At 39.4% G+C, this 24480-nt stretch overlaps 2 protein-coding genes across 6 annotated transcripts in view; one reads left to right on the top strand and one right to left on the bottom strand.

The window, feature by feature from the left end:
• The window catches only part of Ferry3 (FERRY endosomal RAB5 effector complex subunit 3), a 36590-nt gene extending 35778 nt beyond the window's left edge, over positions 1–812 (bottom strand). The window contains exon 1 of one of the 3 annotated variants that reach the window (XM_020180602.2): positions 658–812. The gene's annotated coding sequence lies outside the window, so the exon portion shown is untranslated. The remainder of the gene's footprint in view (positions 1–657) is intronic. The other 2 variants (XM_020180603.2, XM_074076243.1) reach the window with 2 other exon arrangements.
• A 232-nt stretch (positions 813–1044) lies between these two features.
• On the top strand, positions 1045–24244 carry Rad51ap1 (RAD51 associated protein 1). 3 transcript variants are annotated; one of them, XM_020180609.2, is made up of 9 exons: positions 1062–1195; positions 4379–4428; positions 6135–6276; positions 9143–9252; positions 10515–10601; positions 11077–11226; positions 17579–17743; positions 21984–22133; positions 23060–24244. In XM_020180609.2, exons 1-9 carry the CDS (start codon positions 1179–1181, stop codon positions 23203–23205), a joined length of 1017 nt encoding a protein of 338 aa, XP_020036198.1. In that variant the 5' UTR covers positions 1062–1178; the 3' UTR covers positions 23206–24244. The 3 variants fall into 3 exon arrangements, with proteins under 3 accessions (XP_073932343.1, XP_073932342.1, XP_020036198.1); XM_074076242.1 differs by lacking the exon at positions 23060–24244 and having other exon boundaries at positions 1045–1195; positions 21923–22037; XM_074076241.1 differs by lacking the exon at positions 10515–10601 and having other exon boundaries at positions 1061–1195.
• The last annotated feature ends 236 nt before the right edge of the window (positions 24245–24480 follow it).

Here is a 24480-nt window from a genome sequence, read left to right as displayed (position 1 = left end):
GTCTTTGATCATCATTCAAATGGTTGAAATTTGGACTCTGCCATTTACTTGCTGTCTGAACAATTGCCCATCAGGGATAATGCCACTTAAGTTGAAGGACTATCTGTCCCAAAAATCAATCAAATAACATCAATATTCGTATCTGACAAACATAAGTGATCAATAAATGGAAGCCAGTAACGATAAAAAACAAGCCATCTAGGAACCTATCAGTACAAAACTCAGAAGCTACTGAGTAGATAGAATAAAATCAGAGGCAATAAAGGATCTGAAAGTTGCAGACATATGGGTCTATTACAGTCTAATCCAGCTCAGATTCACTGAGCTTTCGGTAAACAAAGATATCAGCTCTGGTTTCCATCTGGTCAACATTTAGACTTGTGTTTCAACAAATTGATACTTTCGTTCCATTTTCCCTTCGCTCAGTTTTGGGGGTAGGTGTAAGTTGTCTATCCTAAAGCCTGGTCTCGGTTTTAGCAACTGTGAAATCAAAGGTTTCCTGTCCAAGAATGGGATGGGAGAGGGATGCACCGAACTCGGTGCAGCCGAGGGAAGGCAGCCTGACGGGCGGGGATTTTACAGCTAAGGGAGGATACCAGCCCTTCTTTAGGGCTTTCAGTCTGAAGGGGGCTTCCCCGCTCTGGGTTCTGGGCTCACCTCGCTTGGGCGGTCTGCACTCTCCGAGCTGTCAAGGAGCCGGGGCACTGGGGTCGTCAGCTGACTAGCCTGCTTGTTTTTACAGCCAGCAGATCCGTCCTGGCAGATTCACTCCTTCTTGTCCTCTCTTCTGTCACCTTATAGAAAACCCCTCGGTACAAGTACCTCTTTGCTTCAGTCTATGTAAGTTTATTTGTTTGAAAGGTGCAACACACTGCATTAATAATGTTACTACGTATTTCAGAGAAAGTACAAAAACCGCTCTTGTGGCGAAACTGCAGCGACCAAACACAAACTGGACCGCCCTTCCGACAGGATGTGGAAGGGCGTGTCTTGGGAGAGTGGCGTGCCGGCTGATCTTCTCAGAGCGCATGCGCCGCCGCAGGCTGGCTGGTGGTGATTGGAGGACCCGCGGAACTTTGGGGCGGGGAGCGCGATGACGGGTTTTGCGCGGTAATTGAAACCGCCTCTGCTGCCACCGAGATTTAGGGAGCTTCAGGTTAGCATTCTTGAAGGGGACCATGGTGCGCCCCGTGCGGTGAGTAGTTCATGACATCCCGCGTGGTGGGGGACAAAGAGCAGGAGGACGCTGTAGACAACCCAGGATTGGGGGCGGGTCCGACGGAGGGCCGTGCGGTTAGAGTGGGGCGGGGTGGATTATGGGGACAGTCTACTGACAGCCATCCATAGTTCAGAGCTCTTCCTCTCTACCTCCGTTCGCAGCTGCTGTCCTTTCTTCCATAAGATCTTGTAATATGTTAGCGTTGGAATGCGTTTTACATTTCATCCAGCTCTACTTACCTGCCATCCATTTATTCGTCACTGCAGCCTTTCAAGATAAAAAGAGTAGCATTCCTAGTTTATGCATTTAAAACACCTGGGCATAAAGACTAATTTACCTGGGTCGCACAGTTAGTTAGTAGCAGGACGTTGCTCAAAGCTGTTATGTGACTCCAGCTCCTCTCTGCCATTGGGCATTACTGCTCTACTCAGTGACAGTTGAGAATCTTGAAGCCCAGGGGCAGACATTCATTCAATAGTAGAGCTATTGAATATGTTTACTTATATACTGTACTGGGTGCTGGGAGTTACATTCTAGAGGCAAATGAGGCTTGGGGCTGAAAATAAACAGGAGACAATGGGAGAGAAGAAAGCCTTACTTTAAATAGGGTCACTAGGACCTGAGACATGAATGATGAGAAGTTAGCCAGGCAGAAAATAGGGGCAATCCAGTTAGATGGAATAGGAGCCAAGGCCAGAAACTTGACCGTGTTGGAGGGATAGACTGAAGACTGTACCATTAGCAAGCAGTGGGGAGAATTGTAGAGGATTCAGTCAGAAAAATAAGCAGTTGCTAGACCAGGTAAGGCCTTGTAGACCTTAGAAAGAAGTTGGATTTTATTCAAGTTCAATAGGAAGTCAATGGAGAGAAATCGCCATTGGGGAGAGGAATCCCAGTTTACTTTTATGAAGGTCACTGGCTATTGATAGAGATTAAATGAGGGATAGGGTGGCCAGAATGGAAGTAGGACAAACCAATTAGGAGGCTATGATATCATTGGGTAGTGGGTTGGAGTAGGATGTTGTTAGTGGATTGGAATAGAACAAATGAATATTTGGCATTACTTAGTTTTGGTGTTACTGTTGACACAAGTGGACTGGAAGATAAAGGAAAAGAAGAATCAAGGGTGACACTGTAGTATTTGTGGTATGAGCTACTGAATGGATGATCTTTGTATTAACTGAGATGGGGAAGTCTAGGGAAAGGAATAGGTTTAGAAGGCATGGGGGATAAAGATTCCTGCTTTCAGTTTGTTAACTTTGAAATGGGCTTTAAGCATCCAAGTAGTGAAGACACAATGCCTCTGTTTAGACCAGCAGTAGTCAAAGTGTAGTCTGTTGACCTTTTGGGACCCCTAACTCCATCTCAGGAGGTTCCTGTGGTCAGTATTGGTCCCTGTGAATAATACTAAAGCATTATTCATTTTTTCCACTTTTCTGGCATTTGCACTGCAGTGATGATAGAACTGCTGGTGCTGTAGTACAGATCAAGACAGTGGCACCAAACTGTACTGGCAGTCACTGCTTTTTTTTTTTTTTTATTTGTGGTATTGGGGTTTGAACCCAGGCCTCATGCTTGCTGGGCTGGTGATCTAACTCTTGAGCCACTCTGCCAGCCCTTTTTCTGTATTGGATATTTTTGAGATAGGGTCTCACATTTCACTGGGGCTGGCCTTGAACCATAATCTCTGTCTCCTGAGTAGCTAGGATTATAGTTGTCATTGCATTATTTACTGCCACGTATTCAGACTTTTAAAAAAGGAAGGAAGGAAAATCCTAGTTTCACTTAAGAATGTGCTTCATGACAAGTGGAGTGTGGTGGTACACACCTGTAATTCTAGCCCTAAAGAGGCTAAGGAGGGAGAATTGGGAATACTAAGCCAGCCTAGGCAACATAGTGACATAGAGAGGCTCTGTCTCAAAAACAAAACAAAACCCAAATCAAAGTGTGCTTCATGAATCAGTAAGAATTACAGCTCAACGCTTGGATGTATGTCTCTTTTTAATAGGCTTTTGATTTTATTTTTCTATTTTTCAGTCCCAGTCTCTGAATCTCCTAAATTCAAGATTTTATTTTATTTAGATATCAAATTTTCTAACTGACGAGTGGGAGAGCAACATGAGAACCATTCATTTTAACGTTGTGTGTGAGGAGATGGGAGGTTCACATAAAGCACTCTCCATGCTGAAGCATGTTGGTTCTCTCAAGGAAACATACTTGTAAGGTTGAGTTAGGAGCTGAGTGAGCCTATTTCACAGAACCCCATTTTACATGAAAGGACAGACAACTAACAAACTGGGTTACTCACACTGGGCTTTTGGCAGAAGACAAACAAAAGCTGGAAGACTTTTCATTTATACCTAGAGGATAGAAGGCGATAACTCTATCATTTATACCTAGAGGATAGAAGAAGGTGATAACTTTGAACATCACGTTCTTCTAATGTCTTCTAAAGTTGTGTAAAGATTCATTTCTGATGGGAGGAGCAAAGTCACTTTTTTTTTTGTGGTACTGGAAATTGAACTCAGGGTCTTGTGCTTTCTAGGCAGATACTCCATAACTTGAGTCACTGCCCCTGTCCTTTGCTTTTTTAGTTTGTTTTTCTGGTAGGTTCTAGTGCTACCTTGCCAGCACTGAGCTCGAAACTTGATCTTCTACCTCTGCCTCCGAGTAGTAAGGATTGCAGGTGTGTACCACCATGCCTGGCCCTCATCATTTTTTAAGTGTCCGTTGCATTAAAAAACATTTGGTGTTGTGAAGAGATTGGAAAAAAGAAACTAGCTTTTATTGTCAAGAAGTTTATAATATAATAAGGAAAACAGAATGCATATAAAAAATAATGACACATATAACAGAAATTTATAAATGCCCAATAGCCACTAAACAATATATAGTCATAATTGTTAATTACCTGGATTTATTCTTACTTTGTGAGTTATCTGAATTAATTTTCTTCGACATCATATAGATGGTTTTTAACTTTTCAGCTAATGCTAAATCTCTGCTGTAAAATGCTAATCATGTTTTAGATTTAGGTATTTTAAAGAGAATCCAGCACATTTTTCATTAATCAAGACTATTTTACTAATAAATAGCCTTAGCAAATGGAGATAAGAAATTGACATTTATGTTAATGAGAAATTTCTATCTTGGTCATAGAAATAAGAAACCAGTCAATTACTCACAGTTTGAGGACTCTGATAGTGATGGTAAGTCACATTTATTTTTGCTTAAAAGTTTGGAAATTTATTTCTTCAGAATTTACATGTAGCCCAAATACTAAATATATTCCCTAAATGCATATGAGGTAGATCTGAAAAAAAATAAGACCTTGAAGAAAAGTTTAAACTATGTCATATTGACTATGTTTACTTGTCTTTGCTGTTAAGAGAACTTTGCTCTAGAAGTTTGAGGAATGTCACATTAGATTAAGTCACACTTTGAAGTAGGGTTTTTGTTTCTTTCCTTTTTTGGGGGATGGGGTGGCATTGATAGGGCCTCACACATGCTAGGCAGCTCTGCCACTGAGCTACACCCTCCAGTGTAGAATGAGGGTGTTTTTGTTTGGGGTTTTGTTGTTGTTTGAGGAATCAATTGTTTTTTGTTTATTTGGTGGTACTGGGGTTTGAACTCAAGGCTTTGTGCTTGCTAGGCAGGTGCTCTTCTGTTGGAGCCATGCCTCCAGCCCTTTTTGCTCTGGTTATTTTGGAGATAGTGTCTCACTTTTTGCCTGGACTGCCTGGGACCATTATCTTCCTGATCTGACCCTTCTACATAGCTTGGGATGACAGGCGTGTGTCACTACACACAACTATTGTTTGAGATGGGTTTTCAGGAACTTTTTGCCCTGGCTGGCCTCAAACAGCTCTTCTCTCAATCTCAGCCTCCCAGGTAAGTAGGATTACAGGCGTGAACTACTGTCACCCAGCTCAGAAGTAGGTTTTATATTTCTTTTCCAGACCATAGAGTTTCTGTAAGGCAAATTCCTTAGTTCAAAGGAAGATGTTTTACTTTGGGCATAGCTTTCAGTTTGTCTACAACTTGAGAGAAAACAATAGATTGTATAACTTCTGGCTTCTTACTACTGTCATCAGTCTGTCACCATGTATTTATAAATTGCCAGATGTGTTCTGGCCGCTGGGTGGAGTGGAAGGTGCAGAAAGTTGTAAGTTATCATATTTCTGTGTGGCGAAGCATAAAAGTAACATATATTAATAAATGCTAAAGTATGGGGTTAACTTTACATGAACTCTGAAGGTATGCATACGTGTTTAAAAGCTACTGTGGCAATTTTATATTGAGGGTCCAAAGAATTTCAATAGTGCAGAGGATTGGTAGGACCAAAGAACCTGTGAGAAACACTAGTGGATTAAAAAGAGCGTTGGGCAGATCACAAGAAGGCCATTGCGGCGATGGACAGAGAATGTACTGCTGTGTGGCAAGTCCTCAAGCAGGAGCTACCTCCTCCTCCCTGGATGCCTCCCACTTTCCTCAGCTTGGTTAACATACTAGCAATAAGGGATGTGTCTTTGAAGAGATACTTAGCTATGTTGTGAAGTTTAATTAAAAATGATTTCCTTCTACTTTTCAGTGGGCTAAAATTCTACAATTTTTCTAATGGTTTTACAAGTTTTTAATTAATCATTTTTCTTTGACATTTATATTACCTTAATTTGCCTTTGCAGTTTTTAAATGAGTTTCTTCTTGATAACAATAATATTTAAAAAAAAAGCAACCAAAACAAAGATGAGTTGAAACAGATGAGTGAAAATAAAGACAAACAATACCAAAAGTGATTTTAAAACTGTAGAAATTAAACAGCTTGCTAACCTATAAAACTTGAATACACTGTAATGAATTTCAACTGCCAAGAAAATAATTTTGTTTCTTTTCTTTTTAATTTACATATAAATAGATGATTTTGTTTCTGCACCTGTACCTTTAAACAAGAAATCCAGAACAATATCGAAGGAGTTAAAACAAACCAATCCGAAAGCTAGCTTGAAGAATCTCCAGAAAGAAGATATTGTATTACCAGAGAAAACTCCTAAAAAAAGGTGAGAGGTAAGACTCAGTAAACATGACTTTTGATGTGTTCATTTAAAAGAGATATAGTTTTATACTCTTGGTTTACGTTAGAATTTGAGCAGAGTGATAGGTCTTTTTTTATTTAGCGTATATTGACCAGAGCCAGGGCATATTATAAAACCCCTTCCAGCTTTCTGACTTAAAGAACATATTCACAAATATAAAAACAAATACCAATTTAAATGTTAAAACAATAATAATTACAAACCCTGTACCTGTCTCTGCAGTCCTCAGATCCTATAAGAACGACTTTGTGAAGAATTACACCTGTAAGGACAATTTTAAAAAATGTTAAAACATATAATTGTTTTCAAATAAAAGATATTTTTTCTTGGACTAGTTGTGTAGTTCAAGTGGTAGAACACCTGCCTAACAAGCATGAAGCAGTTCAAACCCCAGTACCACCAAAAAAAGGCTATTTTCTCTTTATCTTCTTGTGATTTGTGCAGCAGTGAGAGGTCCTATAGTCTAGACTAACCCTGGCTTTCCACTAGCTAGTACCAAAAGGGAGGAGAAAGTGAGGAAAGGAAGTCCTAGGAGAGGAGAGGAGCAGAAGACTAAGTAACAGCTGGCACGTGGGGTATGTCATGTTTTACTGCTACATATTTTTCTTCAAAAAGTTAATCTGCAGAAGAACTGCTTATCATGCATTTTATTGTTTTGCTCTTTTTTTCTGTTTTGGAGTTTCTTGTATTACATCTTAAATACAGGGAAAAATCAACCCGTAATTGGAAGAAAGTATTTTCAAATCATATAACTTAAGAGACTTGCATCTAGATTATATAAGAACTCTTCAACTCAGCAATAAAAAGGCTTAATAGCCCAGTTAAAAATGTACAAGACTCCAAAGAAGATTCACAAATAACCAACAAAAAGATGCTCATGGTTAATTGTCAAAAGAAATACAAATCAAAACCACAATGATGACTCCTACTAGATGACTGTAGCAAAAATGATAGACAATAACAAGTGAAAACCACAATGTGGAGAGATTGGAACCATCATGCATTGCTGGTGGGAAAAGGCCACATGATTCAATTAGTGTGAAATGCCTCCAAAAGGCTAACCCATTGAAACAGGTAGTGTTGGTTGGAACTAAGGAGGGGTGAATGGGAATGACCGCTAATAGATCGGGAGCTTCTCTTTGGGGTAAGGTAGTGATGATAGTTTCAAAACTCTGAGTATACTTAGACTGCTGAATTGTACACTTTATTTATTGGTGGTAGAGGACCTTGTGCCTACAACACAGGTGCTCTGCCAATTGAGCCATACCCCAGCCCTTTTTTGCTTTGAGTTATTTTTGAGGTGGAGTCTCATGTTTTTGCTGTGGCTGACTTTAAATCATGACCCTCTCAATCGCTGCCTCCTGAGAAGCTAGTATTACAGGGGTGAGCCACCACAACAAGCCCTGAATTGTAAGCTTTAAAAGGGTGAGTGTCGCGAGCACTTACAGTTCATTACCAATAGAGTATGGGTAAGCAGTAGTCAGGAGACTCTTACTTCAGAGAACAGGATTCTGTTCAAACAAATCCACAGGGTACTCTCTCACAGATCCTAATGTCCTGTTCTCTGCTACCCCAGCCAGCCAGGAATTTACTCAGGCCTTCCCCAAGCCTTGCTCACCCTGCAACGTCTTCTTAGCCGATAAGGGGAGTCCATCCGAGCTCCGGGGAATCCTTATGGCTGATCTTAGTTGCAGGTCGATCTTGCGGTTCACTGGTGACACCTGGTCATCAGGAGAAGGGGCGGTGCTCTCAAGTGGTGGCTGCCTCTGCATCAGAGCTTTGGGATGGGCTCCGACAGTGCGGTCTCCAGCATTCGGGAGGCGAGCAATGAGTACTAGTGAGGCTTGAGTTTTTATGTTTGGTGGTGACCTCATAGTTGGTGTTATCGGTCTAACCACCTTAGGGTTGGCTGATTTGCATATCAGCCTGTCATTCTCTGGCTTGGTTTCTTAGTCCTAACACACACTAGCTAATAATTCTTATTACAATTTTCTATGCTTTAACACAATACAATTAACCAATACAACAGCAATCTTATATGTGTTCACCACAGTGAGTTTAGCCTGGCATAGTGATGCACAGCTGTAATCCCAGTTTTTGGGAGAATGAGGCAGGAGGGTCATGAGTTTGAGGCCAGCCTGGAGTACCTCTCAAAAAAAGGGTGTGGGGGTAATTTTGTGGTATGTGAATTATATCTCAAAACTGTTAACATAATAATCTTTCAAAGTACATTTTAGTACTTTCTCATTCCTACGGGTTTTTCCTTATCTGTGTTTGATTTTTCTTCCTTTTCTTCTATCACACTTTTGACCAAGCTTAATAAGAGACCTATAATCTGTCTTGCATTTCCCCACCTTCCTTGTTACATTACAAACTGCTTGAGAGCACTTCCGGTATTCCAGCTACTGCAGTGCTTTTGTGCAGTATATGTTTAGTGAAGTATTTGTTAGTCTGTATTAGGAGGAATAGCAAAAGAAGATATAAGAACTACAATATCTGCTGAGGGGTGTGGGTGAGATCAAGAAAGCTGTCTAAGTGGAACTGATGTTTGAACCAAGTCTGCCTTAGATTGAGCAGGTGCTTCTTAGAGCAGATGGTAAAGAGAGACATTACAGTCACAGGCTGCTCATGCTTCCCACCTACGTACTGTATATTATGTGGTGTCGTTACTTTTCAGGAGTCTCACCAGCAAAGATCAGTTGATGATGGTTGAGTAAAAACATTTTGTGAGGTTAGAAATTCTTAAATAATAATATAGGAAAACCTCACACTTTGCTCTGTAGTCAAGATTGGTATTTGAAAAAACTCATAATTCCTGTGTCTCCTTTAGGGTGGCTTTAGATGACAAGCTCTTCCAGAGAGGCTTAGAAGTTGCTCTAGCTTTGTCGGTGAAGGAGGTTCCGACAGTCACCAATGATGTGCAGAAGTCTCAAGATAAAAGTAACTTTATTTTCTTTGTATTTATCTTTAAAACCTTGTTGTTTTGTAATCTCTTTGTATGGACTTCACAGAGGAAAGAGTAAAAGTTGAACTATAAAAAGAGCAAGTTGCAGGGATACAGTCAAATTTGGTCCTTTTCTCAGCTGTGTCAGTGTCATACACACATACACATCTCTACTTGATGGCCAGAGTAAGCCCAAGGACATGCCCTGTGAGCGCGGGTGTTCAGTTACATGTTGGGGCAAATGATCAGCACCATCGTAACAATCAACTTCCTTTATCTTCAAATCCAGCTTAGCTACACATGACCTAAGGACGGTAATTTTTATCATAGTTAAAGGTACTGATTTGGTTAGCAAGCTCGATAGACTTAAGAGAATAACTTCTGAATTTCCCTATGGATTTTCTTTGAATTTTTTTTTCCTGGCAACCTTGCAGCATATGGAAATATTGGTGAGATATTTGTCTTTCTGTGGTTTTTTTTTTTTGTATCACTATTGCTGCTTTAAAAATAAATGAAACAGTTTTGAATAGGGAACCTTTTAGAAATCAGGAATCAAAGAAATTTCAAAAGAGAATTGTTGTGTATTCTATCTCAAAGTGGGAAAATTAAACTCAGAAGCCACTGAAGTGTATAGCAGGAGTTCGTTGGAAGTACCACTTCTCATTGAGTAAGCACTTCGTAGCATGGGGATTTAACACTACCAATGTCAACACTCAAAGGCCTCTTAAATGCTTGAAATTTTGTTTTTGTGATGCTGGAGATGGAGCCTGGGCCTTGAACATGCAATGCAGGTATTCCAGCACTTGACATTTTAAGGCCATAATGACTAGAGAGAACTAAACATCAGCTAATTCGTTTACACAGAAATGATAATTAATGCTTATTGACTGTTTCCTATGTGTTGGGCCTTGTAGTAAATAATTTCCATGTAAGATCAACATTTAATCTGTCATATTAATCCTATAAGACACTATTTTTATCTTCATGGTATATATAGATGAAGAAATTGAGTCTTAGAGAGGATAAGCCAGTTTTTGTGGTAGAGTCTGAATTTGAACCTCAATTTGTTTGATTTCAGAGTCCAGACTTCTAATATATGCTAGCATCTCCAAGTAAAATTAAAATCCTTGTGCTAGTTTGGGTTTGGGATCATGTGCCTGTGTCTAAATATTACTGTATTTTAGCACTAATCTTCCTGTTTCTAGACAATGGTTGATTAGGGCTCGTCTGAATTTTCTCCATTATTCCTTATATTTAGGCATTGAAAAACATGGCAATAGTAAAACAGAAATAATGAATAAGTCTCCTCGTATCTCTAATTGCAGTGTAGCCAGTGATTATTTAGGTAAGTTTTGATATTAATAATCATTTTCTTCACCCATAATGCTACTTTTCTAACTTTAGCCTAAATTCCTGTAACCAAAATCAAATGTGCCAAGGGTTTCTATCACTCGGCCTTTGTTTCTTTATGTTTTAGTCTTGTTCTGTCTCACTGCAGACCTACTTTCTTCCCTGCTGGAGGGTCATGATTACCTATGGCCTCTAGTCTATGACACTTGACCACTGAAGAAAGGGGTCACATCTTCCCAGTTCCTCCTTGAACATTCTTGGAAGAAAATGCTCTTCTTTTGGTCTTGGACTTATCCCTGAAGCCACAGTCTGTTACTGAGGACTGATGTCCTATGTTGACCCAGCGTGGGCTGTGTAGTGTACCAAGAGCAGGGGAGAGAGGAAGCTGGGAACATGAATGAACTCTTCTGCAGTTCTCGAAGTATTAGCTGCACAAAAAAGTTTTCCATTGGTGTTTATGCCTCCTGAAGGTTTGGATAAGATCATGGAGGAAGATGACGTGCGTTGCGTTCAAGGGAGAAGAAAAGCAGCGTCAAAGGCTGTGGCTCAGCAGAGGAAGATGCTTTCCGAAGGCAGTGGTGGCGACAGTGCTGATGACAGCGAGCCAGGCTCCTCAACTAGTAAGTTATATCCTGCTTCAAAGTTAATTATACAGGAATTCAGCAAAAGTTTTTGGAGGCAATTTTGTATGCAAAGCACTGGGCTAAACCTCTGAAGAATGCAAAGTTGAAAACACAGAGGACAGTTAAACTCAGTTACAGCATTTGGGGAAAAAGCTTTGTCTAGGAAGTGACCTTTAAGCCATGCCTTGAAAAATGAGTAGCATTTAGACAAACCAATGGAGTAGGAGTCTTTCTGACTGATAGAAAGGCATAAACAATGGCTTGCCAGGAAGAATGTAAAAAAGGCTAAAGAGGCAGGCTAGCCCTAGTCATGAACATCTGATCTGTTTGAAGAAAGGTAGATATTTTTGTATAGGTAGTAGAAACTCATGAAATAGTTTGAGTTGGAGGTCATAATGGTGGTGGTACTGGGGTTTGAACTCAGGGCTTTATACTTATGAGGTAGGTACTCTACTGCTTGAATCACACCTCCAACCCTTGAAACGTATGTATTTTTTTAATGATAATTGTTTTCAGACTCATTTAGAAATTAGGGCAAAGGGAAAAAAGCAGTGACCTGACAGAGAATTGCAATATATTAATTAAAAGTTAAAATGACTGCCTAGCAAGCACAAGGCCCTGAGTTTAAATCCCAGTACCACCAAAAATAAAATAAAATGGATAAATCCATGCATTTATACCAAATCAAATCCTATATTTTAGTTTTTAACATGCTGTCAGCAAACAATAGCAGATTTTCTCATCAACACTTACTCAACAAACATTTGAGCACCTATGATGTATACTGCATTCTAGACATTCGCATACAATAATGAGCAAAAATAGCTCCTGTCATTACAGAGCTTAAATTCTTGTGAAGAGACACAGACAGGAAAACATGTGCATAATGTGTCAAATGCCATGATAGAACAACTATGAAGGTGCTAGGGGTGTAGCTCAGTGGTAGAGTGCTTCATAGTATGTGTGAGGCCCTCAGTCAAAAAAGAACTATGAAGGAAGACAAAGAAAGTATAAGGCATATAAGAGGATGGTGGGTTGTAGTAGGAAGTGTTATTTCAAGTCGGGTGGTCAGGGAACACTTCTCTGGGGTGTCATTTGAGGATGGAAGTCACGTAGAGATTCGGAGAGAGTGTTCCACAGAGGGAGCGACATTTATAAAGGTCCTGAGGCAGTAGTGCTCTTAGTGTGTTGGGGAATAGTAAGGCTATTGAGCCTGAAGCTGAGTAGGGAAAGGCGATATGGGTAAGAGATGAGAATGGATAGGATGTTAAACCAGGCAATTGGCAGGATTTGGAAAGGAGGGAGCATGATCTTAATTAAAAATGCAAAGCCTCACTAAAGCACTAGCTTGACAATAGAATGTAAGTTGAACAAAGACAGGAGTAGCAATGCCAGCGAAGGGACCAACCAGTGCTCTAGTGAGAAGTGTTGGTGCTTGGACCAGAGCAGTAGAGTAGAGAGCAGAGAACTCGTCAATCTACAGATGTTTGAAGGAATTGCCTATAGAATTTGCTGATGGATCAGCTGTAAAACAGGAGGGGGAAAAACATAATTGAAGAAACTAAGGTTTTTAGTTTGAATGACTAGAAGTTGCCATGGTCATAGGCATACTGATTTGCATGTTGTTTTGCTTTTTTTTTCACTGTTAACTGGATGACAGGCAGAATGAGGAGTTTGGACATGTTAGAGCCATCTCTGACATCTAAGTGGAATGTTAAGTGGACAGTTTATGGATAAGTTTGGAGTTCAAGAGACAAGTCCCAGTTGGAAAATAAATTTGGCAACTCACTGTAGAGATAGTGATTAAGGCCATGGGGCTAAATGAGACTGATTGCTTAGGGAGTAACTGGGTAGAAGTGGTCTGCTTTCTGAGTTCTGGAACACTGATGTTTAGAGGTGAGAAAGATTAGTAACAGTCAGCACAGTAGATGAAACAATAGCTAAAAATGCAGAAGCAAGACGGAACGGGTTTCCAAGGGCCAAGTAGAGGAATTATTTTTAAAGAGGAGTCAGGGGGCTGGAGGTATGGCTCAAGTAGTAGAACTCTTGCATAGCAAGTTCAGTGCCCTGCCTGAGTTCAATTCCCAGTGCTGGGGGAGAACAGTCAGTTACTGATGACTTGTTAGGTCTGATAGATCATGAGAGTCACCAGTGGATTTGGAAGGTCAGTGGTAAGCATGGTGGGCAGTGAGGGTAGTTTTGCTATAAAGTTAGAGAGATGAGAAGTTAGGAAGAGAATTTTTGTAGCTATTTCCTACATTCATATCTATAAATGGAAATGATTTGGTTAAAAGCTAGGGGGGACAGATGCCAGAGGTTGAAAACAGGAGAAACTTATAATTGAGAAAATGTTACCTATTAACTGAAACTCACACACACACACACACACACACACACATATGCACATACATACATACACACCTTATGTATGTATATCCACCAGGGCTCCAGAAAAACATGTATGTATATCCACCAGGGCTCCAGAAAAACATTATTTCTAGACCTTAGTTCTAGGAGGAAATGCTAGGAAATGTATGAAGGATGTTTGAAGAGGTAGGAAGCAAGAATATGCTTAGCAACTTGTGTCCTAGGCAAGATGTAGTTTGAGGTGGAGTACAGGTGAGGCTTGATAATGAGAGATGTTGCAAAAGTAGAGTAACAGGGATCTGAAGAGGATGGGAGAAAAAGAAAATCAGTCATGGCATTAAGGTTCCTAGTGTGTGTGATTACCAAAAACAAAGTGCTAATAGCTGAGATAAGAACTACATGGGAGGATCGGGGTTTTGGCAGGTACAAGAAGGCCTTTTGTTATAAGCTATAGAGTTTGAGGTGACAACCAGATATCCCTGCAAAGACTCACTAACATGAATTAGGAAAGGAGAGAAGTGATCATTACAGAAACAATAATTAAAGCTAGTGGGGTGGGAAGATAACCTGAGAAGGGGGAGGAATCTAGAGGAAAGTGGCACTTACATCAATAGTTCTGCCAGGTGTGGGAGTCATGCCTGTATTTTCAGCACAGGAGGCAGAGGCAGAAGGATCTTCATGAGTTCACCAGCCTGAACTACATGATGAGAACCTGTCTCAAAAATCCAAGGAGTAGGGGCGTAGCTCCAGTAGTAGAAAGCTTTCCTAGCATGTACAGGTTTTGCACCACCCCTAGCACTACATACATACATATATATATATATATATATATATATAAAGATTCGAAGCATCACTTCAGGAGCTTGTTAAGATACAGATTCTCAAGGCTCACTTCCAAAGTAATCTGACTCCACAGGACAGAAATCTGTCTTTTTAACCAATATCAACCCTCTACCTGACTCAGTTGACCCCAAAACAGGTGGTCTATGGATCTTACTTTGAGGAAACACTGATGCAAGGGGAGCACCAAAAAGAAGGAGCCAGTGAAGGAAAATACCCTCAAGGCAAAGTTGAGCTGCTCTAACTCCTTTCCAGTGTAAGGTTACTGAAGGCAAAAAAAAAAAAAAAGCATCAGTCTTATTAAGTATCTTTTCCAGGGGTATCATTCATGAGTTCTGTTTCTAGTGATATGATAAATGCTTAAAAGAATAATATTTTGCTCTTTGCATTCCAACTTTAGATAATCTCTTTTGAGCCATTTCATAAAAACATAGTTCATATAGAAATCATGGTTTGGATAGTGACTTTATAATTGCCACTCTGCTCTTAAAAGTGAATAGCTAAAAGACTTAATAAACATTTCTCCAAAGATAATATGCAAATGATGAAAAGGCATCTGAAAACATGTTTCATATCACTAAGCATTTGAGGAATGCACATACCAAAACTGCAATGAGATATCACCTCACCTGGCTATTTCAAAACACACAAACACACAGACTGTTAAAATGGTGCCCTTGTGCTCTATGGGTGAGACTGTTAAAATGGTGCAAAGGCTATGGAAAATAGTATGACTGTTCCTCAAGAAAATTAAAAGTAGAACTAGTGTGTCACCCAACAATCCTACTTCTGGGTCTATATCCAAAACAACTGAAATCAGGGTCTTAAAGAGACATTTATATCCAGGAGTGGAAGCTGCCCAAAAGTGACATTTCAGACATTCCCCTGCATTAGTTTGCAAAGGAGGGAAGGGGACCGGATACCGCTGTATATTAAAAGGGATTAGCATAGTCTGGATAGACGAAATCAAGGAAGACGTGTTAATATTGCTAGATCTGAAGTGGCTTTGTGTAAGAAGATGTCCATGTTTTTAAGATACATTCTTTAGTATTTAAGAGTGTAGTGATATGATATCATGGATTTAATAATAACCTACAAGAGGAGGAGGGAAGGGAAAGGAAGAGAAGAGAAGAAAGGAGAGAGGAGTTAATCAAATGTAGCAAAATATAGACAGGTGTTGGATCTAGGTAGTGGTTTATTATTTACTGTTGTGTACTTTGAAAATTTTTATATGTATTTTTACTTTTTATGTAAAATATATTATTTCATAGATAGGAGGTGGATGTTAAAATGTGGATTGGTTATGTCTGAGTGGTGAGATTAAAGACTGGATTTTCTTTTCCTTTAATGTTTTTTCTGGTATGGCCTACATTTTCTGCAATAAGAATGTACTATTTATTTTTCATTTTACTGCACATTTTCTTTTCTTTTTTGTTTTTTGTTGTTCCAGGATTTGAGCCCAAGGCCTATACCTTGAGCCACTCCACCAGCCCTTTTTTAAATTTTTAAATTTTTTTATTTTTCATATGTGCATACAAGGCTTGGGTCATTTCTCCCCCCTGCCCCCACCCCCTCCCTTACCACCCACTCCGCCCCCTCCCTTACCACCCACTCCGCCCCCTCCCTCTCCCCCCCTCAATACCCAGCAGAAACTATTTGGCCCTTATCTCTAATTTTGTTGAAGAGAGTATATAAGCAATAATAGGAAGGAACAAGTGTTTTTGCTGGTTGAGATAAGGATAGCTATACAGGGAGTTGACTCACATTAATTTCCTGTGCGTGTGTGTTACCTTCTAGGTTAATTCTTTTTGATCTCACCTTTTCTCTAGTACCTGTTCCCCTTTTCCTATTGGCCTCAGTTGCTTTCAAGGTATCTGCTTTAGTTTCTCTGCGTTAAGGGCAGCAAATGCTAGCTAATTTTTTAGGTGTCTTACCTATCCTCACCCCTCCCTTGTGTGCTCTCGCTTTTATCATGTGCTCAAAGTCCAATCCCCTTGTTGTGTTTGCCCTTGATCTAATGTCCACATATGAGGGAGAACATATGATTTTTGGTCTTTTGGGCCAGGCTAACCTCACTCAGAATGATGTTCTCCAATTCTATCCATTTACCAGCGAATGATAACATTTCGTTCTTCTTCATACCAGCCCTTTTTTGTAATGAGTTTTTTCGAGATAGGTAGAATTATTTGCCTGGGTTGGTTTAAACCTTGATACTCCTGATCTCAGCCTCCTGAGTACCTAGAATTACAGACATGAGCCACCGGCACCCAGCTTACTGCACATCTTCTGCAAGAAGCATGTACATAATATTAAAAGGGTAAAAATGTTTTGTATGAACATAAGAACAACCCTTATTTACATGTAGTTTTCAGAGTTTATTACTTACAAGGTGTGGTTTTCAGATCCTAATTCCCTCCCTCCCAAGAAAATACAGAAGGACCATTGCTTAATTAGTAGCTTAGGCAATGCTTTTTTCCAGAACACCTGTAGTGCTTTCCGTATTTTAGCACTGGCTTTTATCATCCCGAAAAGTTCTGTGGGAAGTAGAGGTGTGTCTCCAATGAAGTTAGATACAGGACTAAGTGAAGTCGGCTGGGCTCTGGTCTCTTCTCAGTTCTCAATGGGTCTTCATTCCAGTTTATGTGATTAAGGGAAGGTATTCTGTTGTAAGGTATCCTGTTGCTATAAACGTCATTGTTTTGCAAGATGGGCTATTATCATACCCAACCTTTCTTTTCAAAAGTTACTGAGTTAAACTGGTAAAATGTGAAATAAAAATTATTGGTGGGAAGTTGTACTAGTAGTAATAGCAAACAACATATTTTGCTTGCTGTCTGCCACTTGTTATTTTAAATGTTCTACATAAACACACTTAACCCACGCAACAACTCTAGGAGGTAGGTTTTGTGGTTATCCCCATTTTCTAAATGAGGAAACTGAGGCACTGTGAGGGCACAGACTAGAAGTGGAGGGGCCAGGATTCAAAGCCAAGCACCCACAATTTTCTCACTACGGGGTTCTATACTAGAAATAGCATAGCACAGAGATGCATGAGAATCTGGTGCAAAAGCTGTGGCTTGAGCTGAGGTATAGAAGCCTTGCCTTTTAGAACAAGGACAAAATCTGTAAGCTTCTGTTTCAGGTGAAGATTCTGAAGAGAATTCTGATTTTGGTGAAAATGAAGATAATGATATAAACTTCACTGTGAGGAAAAGTAAAGTTACAGAAACTAATAAGAAAGCAGTGAAGGTGAAATTCTCAACAGAAAGAAAAGAGAAGAAATCTAAACCCAAATGTGATGCTGTGGGTAAGCCTAATGTTACAAAGGAGATGTGCTTGATTTGTTGCCTGTATTTTCCTTGTCTTACTTTTGTTCTCCTTTACATTTTGCTCAATATAAAAGAAGGTTGGGTGAGGGGATACTGGGCACCATGCTGTACTGACTAACTAAGGGTACAACTACCTGAGTGCACAGTTGGCACCTGCACCATATAGTGAGAAGATGAGGCATGGAGAGACTTAAGTATTTGTTGGAAATCTTACATCTGAGAAGTGAGGGGCTGGGATTGGAAACCAGGTTTGTCCATTCAGACACTAAGCTCTGGCCCCTAGACCACATTTTCACTGGGCAATTAAGCAGAGAGGCATGATCGCATGATTCTAGGTCTTGTTCTTGTGAAAACTTGACCTAGTCTTTGAGTTGAGGGCTCTTCTGTAAAATGCTTAGGATGCTTTTTGGTTTTTTGGATCTTTCCCTCCCAAACAAATCCAGTAAGGCATTTTTTATAATGAAATTTTTGGAATTTTCGACAACTTGGACATGGAATACCTGTTTCTTGTGTTGAAAAGTTTAGAGGTTTGTTGTCGGTGGTGGTGGTGGTGATGGTGGTAGTGGTACTGGGGCTTGAACTCAGGGCCTCATGCTCGTCAGGCAGGCACTCTACCACTTGAGTCATGTCACTAGCCCTTTTTTGTTTTAGTTATTTTTCAGGTAGGGTCTTGGGTTTTTCCAAGGCCTGGCCTCAGACCATGATCCTACCTAAGGCCTCCTGAGTATTTGGGATCACAGGTTTGTAGCAGCATGCCTGGCTTATTGGTTGAGATGGAGTTTTGTTAACTTAGCCTGGGTTGGCATCAAACCATGAGTCTTCTGGAGGAGAATAAGAGGTGTGAGCCACAGTCCCTGGCCTGCCTTAGTTTTTAAAATCACACATGCAAGTGTACTCATTCACGTGTGTGTGTATTATTATGTATATGTAATATATATTATAGATACGTTATATATGTATACAAATGTTATCCAAAACTAAAATTTCCATTGCTCAAACTTTCTATTAGTAGGAGTTGCTCTCACCTTAACTAACATGGTACTGAGTACTAAGAATTAAATAAAAATTAAATATCATATTGATTGAATCACATTCTTTGCTCTATTTTGAGTTGAGGTTTTAATAAGAAGGTTGTATTTTTTTTTAATTGACAGATTCATCTGATTTCCACAAAATAGATTTTCTTTTTATTGTACTCAGGGTATATTGTGGCATTTACGAAAGTTCTTATAATATATCAAATATATCATGCTTGAATTCACCTCCTCCATCATTCTCCTTTTTTCTACTCTCTTCCCCATTCCTGGAATAGTTTTAACAGGAATAATTTTTCCATTTACTTACATGTGTATACAGTATTTGCACCATATTCACCCCTCCCACACCCTTTCCCCACCTCCTCCCCCAGGATTTTGTTTTTCTTTCTTGAGACAGGGTCAAGGCTGCTCTTGGACTTTAGATCCTCTTGCCTCAATCTCCCCTGAGTACTGGGATTACAAATGTGTACCACCGCACCTACCCACAATTAGATCCTAAATGTAGGAACTTTTAGAGGTAAAGCTGTGTAGTAGTTTCCCAATGCTGTTGTAACAAATTACCATAAATTAAAACCACAGTAGGCCTAAAACAATGCATATTTATTATTTTACAGTTCTGAAGGCTGTCCAGGGGTTGGGTTCCCATGTGGCAGCTGTAGGGGAGAACTCACTTTCTGCCTTTTGTTGTTTGTAGAGGGTATGTGAGCTCATTCCATCTGGACTTTCTCACATTGTGTCACTCTGTCATTGTTACTTAGAAGACCCTGGTGATTACACTGGGCCCATCCAGACAATTCAGGGTAATCTTTCCATCTCACGGTCCTTAATGTACAACACCCCTTTGCATGTAAGCTGACATTTCATATGTTCTGGAGATAAGCCTGTAGACATTGTTAAGGGGCTGTCATTCTACCTCCAACAAGCTATGATATGAAAAGTCATTAATATGAATATATTTTCTTTAGATGTTTATTTGTGCATCTTCACCAAGACACACTGAAGCTAAAAATAAAATTTCAGTTTCCAAGTTGGTATTTACCATTTAAAGTCTTCTCTACATACCTTGGAGTAAGTTGCTTCACAAGGGAGATTAGCATATAATATTGAAAACAAAATTTATTAGTAGGGTTAGGAATGAGAAAAAATGGATTGTATTTCTAGTCCTATTAGTAATGTTTTGGGTAACCTTTGATTGTTATTTATCTAACATACATTATAATTTTTCCCTAGATATCAAAAATTCTGAAAGCAGTGCTGCCCAACACAGTAGCCACCAGCCACATGGAGCTGTATTACATTTATTAATTAAAATTAAATAAAATTTAAAAATCAGCTAAGTTTTGCTAGCCATGTTTCAAGTGCATTGTAACTGGCTAGTGTCTACCATATTGAACAGTACAAAATATAGAAAATTTCTCATAGAAAGTTTTGTAGGACAGTGCCTGCTTGGAATATACAGATGTTAACATTAGGAAGAGTATATCATGAAATTCTTCAGATCCATATGTATTTGGATACCCTTTCAGATAAAGCCAGCATTATCTGAATGTGAGTCTACCATATTGAACAGTACAAAATATAGAAAATTTCTCATAGAAAGTTTTGTAGGACAGTGCCTGCTTGGAATATACAGATGTTAACATTAGGAAGAGTATATCATGAAATTCTTCAGATCCATATGTATTTGGATACCCTTTCAGATAAAGCCAGCATTATCTGAATGTGAGTTCATATTCCAACTTTTGTCCTCTCTTTATGCTTCCACCCCCAAACCCCAAAGCTGCTCTATTCTTGCATCCGTTCTCTTGAATAATGGTGCCATCAGCGGTGTGTCCATGACAGGAGCTCAAGTCATGGATAGTTTCTTCATCCCCATTACTGCCTCTACCCATCTGATTTCTAAAACCCAGTGCATTGTTTCCCCTCCTTTCTCTGCCTTATTCAGGTCCTCATCACCTTCATTTGGATTATCCTAATAGCTTTCAAAGTGGTCTACCTGCCCAACATTATCACCAAAAAGAAGGGATTTTTGTTGTTGTAGGTTGGTTGGTTGGTTGAGGTTTTTTTTTTTTTTTGAGATGGGGTCTTGCTATGTTGCCCAAGCTTGCCTCAAACTCATGATCTTTCTCCTCAGTCTTCTGAGTATTGGGGCTGTAAGCATGTGCCACCAAAATCCAGAAAGTTGCTTTTAAAATTAAAGTCACTTCTGAGAAAGCACATGATTGTGACCAGCCAGACTCCTTTACTTGTCCTGCAGAGCTCTTTACAAATGATTGTTGTACCCTGAATGACTCTCACTATTCCTGCCCTTGAGATTGTTCCTATAGCCATACTGAACCAGAACAGGTCTTAGAAAGGGCAGAATTTGTCACATTGATCACATTCTCCAGCTTTGCATGCTGTACTCCCTCTGCCTAGAAATTTCCCTCAACTCATCTTTACTCTTCAAACTTGATTTTGCTCAACCCATCCTCACCCACCTCCCTGTCACTTCTAAACACACTACCAGATTTTAGGTTCCTTTCCTACTGGGTGTACTTCTAGAATGTGGAATATCCCTTCATGCTGTACTAGACACAGCTCTTTACTTTCCTTCCCACTAGAGTCCAGTGACAGGCTACAAATTCTTTAGAAACAGGATCTATGAGTTGTGTGCTTACTGTTTGTGACCCTAGAGCCTATTACGATATTGTCTCTCTGACACATGCTGGTGAGATGCTGTTGTATAATGATGAGAGTTATGCACTTCAGAATCAAACCTGGTTTCTAACCTTGCCTCATACACTAGATGTCAAACTACAGGCAAATTGCTGACCCTCTATGTTAGTAATAATCTCTGTGGAAGTTGTTGTAAAGAGTAGAAGGTAATGTGTATGATACTACATTGTCTGGCATGTAAATGTTCATAAAAGATGGCAATCCTAGCCAGGTGGTGGCACACACTTCCACTCCTAGTCTGAAGGCTGAGGTCAGAGGGTTTTGTCAGAGGCCAGCCTGGGATACACAGTGAGACCCTGTCCCCAAAAAAAGTCAATCCTTAGGCTTTCAGTAAATATTAACTATTTGTGATAGTTCCTTTTTAATTTATTGTAAGGTTATAAAACTTTATAATTTTTACAGATACATACAAGACTTGATCTGTCTACATTACAAACTTTTTTATGTATATTTTTCAAATAAGTGACTTCAGTAGACTCTGCTCCAACTGCCATAAAATCAGAATCTCAGTCCTCACCCAAGAAGATTTCTGTTTCTTCTGAGGCCACTAAGAAGCCAGTACAAATGTGCAGCCCTTCAGCTGAAGTCAGGAGACCTAAGTGGGTTCCACCAGGTATGGAGTATTTACGACCAAGGGCAGGGACTTAGATAATTAAGACCAGCCAATGTTTTCCTAGTTATAAATGGTGTACATGAGCGCTTCCCCCATGCTATTATGTATTCTTCAAAACCATTGTTTTGGTTGTTATGTTTATTCATTATTCTTTTATTATTAGGCGTCCAGGTTGTATCTGATTATTGTCATTGCTATAAATAAAGTTGCAATAAATAGAGACATTCTTATTTTAGAAATCTGTGGGTGCATCCATACTCATTTTTCTTGAGGTAAAATTCCTAGTAGAAGAACCACAGTAAAAGAGTATGAACATTCGAGATTTTTAATGAAGACTTAAAAGTTTTTAAAGAAGAAAAAGAGGGAAGGTTAGCTACTAAAATAATGATGTCATATCAAATAGTAACCCTTATTATATTCTGAGAATAGTGATTTCTCAATGGAAGAAATGTAAGAGAAGTGATACAATGACTATAGAAATTAAAACGTAGCATAATCAAGAAGATAAAAGGACAATAGCAGGAAGATGGGATAAAGAGTTAATATAGAGCACCCTGTGCTTACAGGCAGATGATGTAAGTGGGTGACCTGGGCCCAGTAACAGATGTGAGCAAGTGGGGACTGTGGACTTGGGGGATCCTGCCCCTTTAAACGAGTGGAGTTACTCAGTTCCATCTGATTGTCTTCGTGCTTGGACCAAAAGCATTTCAGAATTCAGTTTTTCCAGGTTTGGATTTTCAGGTTAGGGATGTTCAACCTGACTCTTTTCTTCTCGTCAGTACTGAACACTTTGGATCTCATTTACTGTATGAGAGACTAAGAAAGGAGAACAGTGCCTAACTGCTTTTAGTGCTTTTGTTTTATAAATTAATCTTTGTTAAGAGATTTCTGGCATTATCAGTATCATGTGTTATGTTCTCTTTCAGCTGCATCTGGAAGCAGCAGCTACAGCAGCAGCCCACTGGCAAGAGTGTCCACCAAGTCCCCAAGTCAGAGCCTCCGCCTTGGCTTGTCCCGATTAGCACGAGTTAAGCCGTTGCATCCAAATCTCACCAGCAGCCAAATGTGGTAGCAATGAGATGTTTGATTTAGAGAGTAAGTTTGCAAGTGTGTTAATACTTGATTTGTGTTTAGAGTTGAAGATGGTATTGTAAATATAGAGGAACCCTTTTACATGTCTCATAAATGATCTCCACTCATTTTGTGATTCCGCTGTCTGAGAAGCTCTCCAGGACTTCAGAAAGAGGTTCGTTTGTGAGCATCTGCCATTCTTCTGAAGAGCACATTGTATTGTCATTAAGTGGTTGTGAGTTCGACATGGAGGAAGTCCCTATCATGCATTGTTCTTTTCTAGTCATGTGAAAAGTCATGAGATCCTTCCCATCTCTATCTAGTTTATGACACCTTGACTTGAACTGGTTAGAGTTTATCTGGCTGAGAATCGTATTCACGAGACATTTCTGAAATCTTTTGTAAGCTGTTTAAGCTACATTGTCAGTTTTATTACAAGAATGTTTTGTACTTTAGCTAAATCTTCTAGTAAGAATTTAGAATCATTGTACATATCAAAATAGTTAATGAGCTATGGCATATATCTCCTACCTGGAAATAGATGGATATTATATAGCAAGTAGGATGTAATGACATTTTATGAACTCTTTATTGTCAAAATCTTTAATAAAAGTGAAAAAGTTTTGAAATGTCTTTTCTCTGATACCATTGCATCTACCTGTCTCTGATTTTGCACTTTCATGATATAGTGAGAGTTCTGCAAAGAATATTGGTCTTTTTGTTGCAAACACAAACAGGGAGACAGTGTCTCTTAACCACTTTATGTAAAGCCAGTTTCTTAAAGACTGACTGTCAAGTTCTAGTTGTCTCTATTAGGATATTAGGTGGTACAGTTTTCAGGAAGCTTAGATTTGACTTTATTGTGAATAAAAATGAGAATGTGTAGTTTATATTTATGATAAATTTCAACACACTCCTGATCACTCTTTAAAAAATTCAATCAAGTTAACCAGCAAAAAATGTGTAATACCCCACTCAGTTCTTCTCTGTTTATGAAAACATCTAATGTTAAGGTGAAAATAAAAAATCTTGAATCATGATTGAAGTGAGCATTTGCTTATTACTATTGTACATTATGTTACCTAGTGTATATTTTTATACTGTCATATACCACCTCACCTACCCTGCCACCACCCCCTTTTGGAGCAGATTTTCCAGTTCTATAATATGGAAGTACTCTATGTGGCACAATTCATCAGTAAACATTAGGAACCTGCTCTGTGTTGGGTCATCGATGTCATTGACTAGTCATCTGGCACCTGTTTGATGAATTTTT

Source organism: Castor canadensis, chromosome 6 (assembly GCF_047511655.1).
Source record: "Castor canadensis chromosome 6, mCasCan1.hap1v2, whole genome shotgun sequence".
Lineage (NCBI taxonomy): Eukaryota > Metazoa > Chordata > Mammalia > Rodentia > Castoridae > Castor > Castor canadensis.
The sequence above is the reverse complement of the archived record's forward strand: the minus strand, read 5'-3'. Positions and strand labels throughout refer to the sequence as shown.

Bases quoted from the DNA above. Each gene is read 5' to 3' on its own strand.
- Rad51ap1 (XM_020180609.2), top strand. The intron at 9,253-10,514 runs GTAACTTTATTT...CCTTATATTTAG, and splicing joins GCAGAAGTCTCAAGATAAAA to GCATTGAAAAACATGGCAAT. The intron at 11,227-17,578 runs GTAAGTTATATC...CTTCTGTTTCAG, and splicing joins CGAGCCAGGCTCCTCAACTA to GTGAAGATTCTGAAGAGAAT.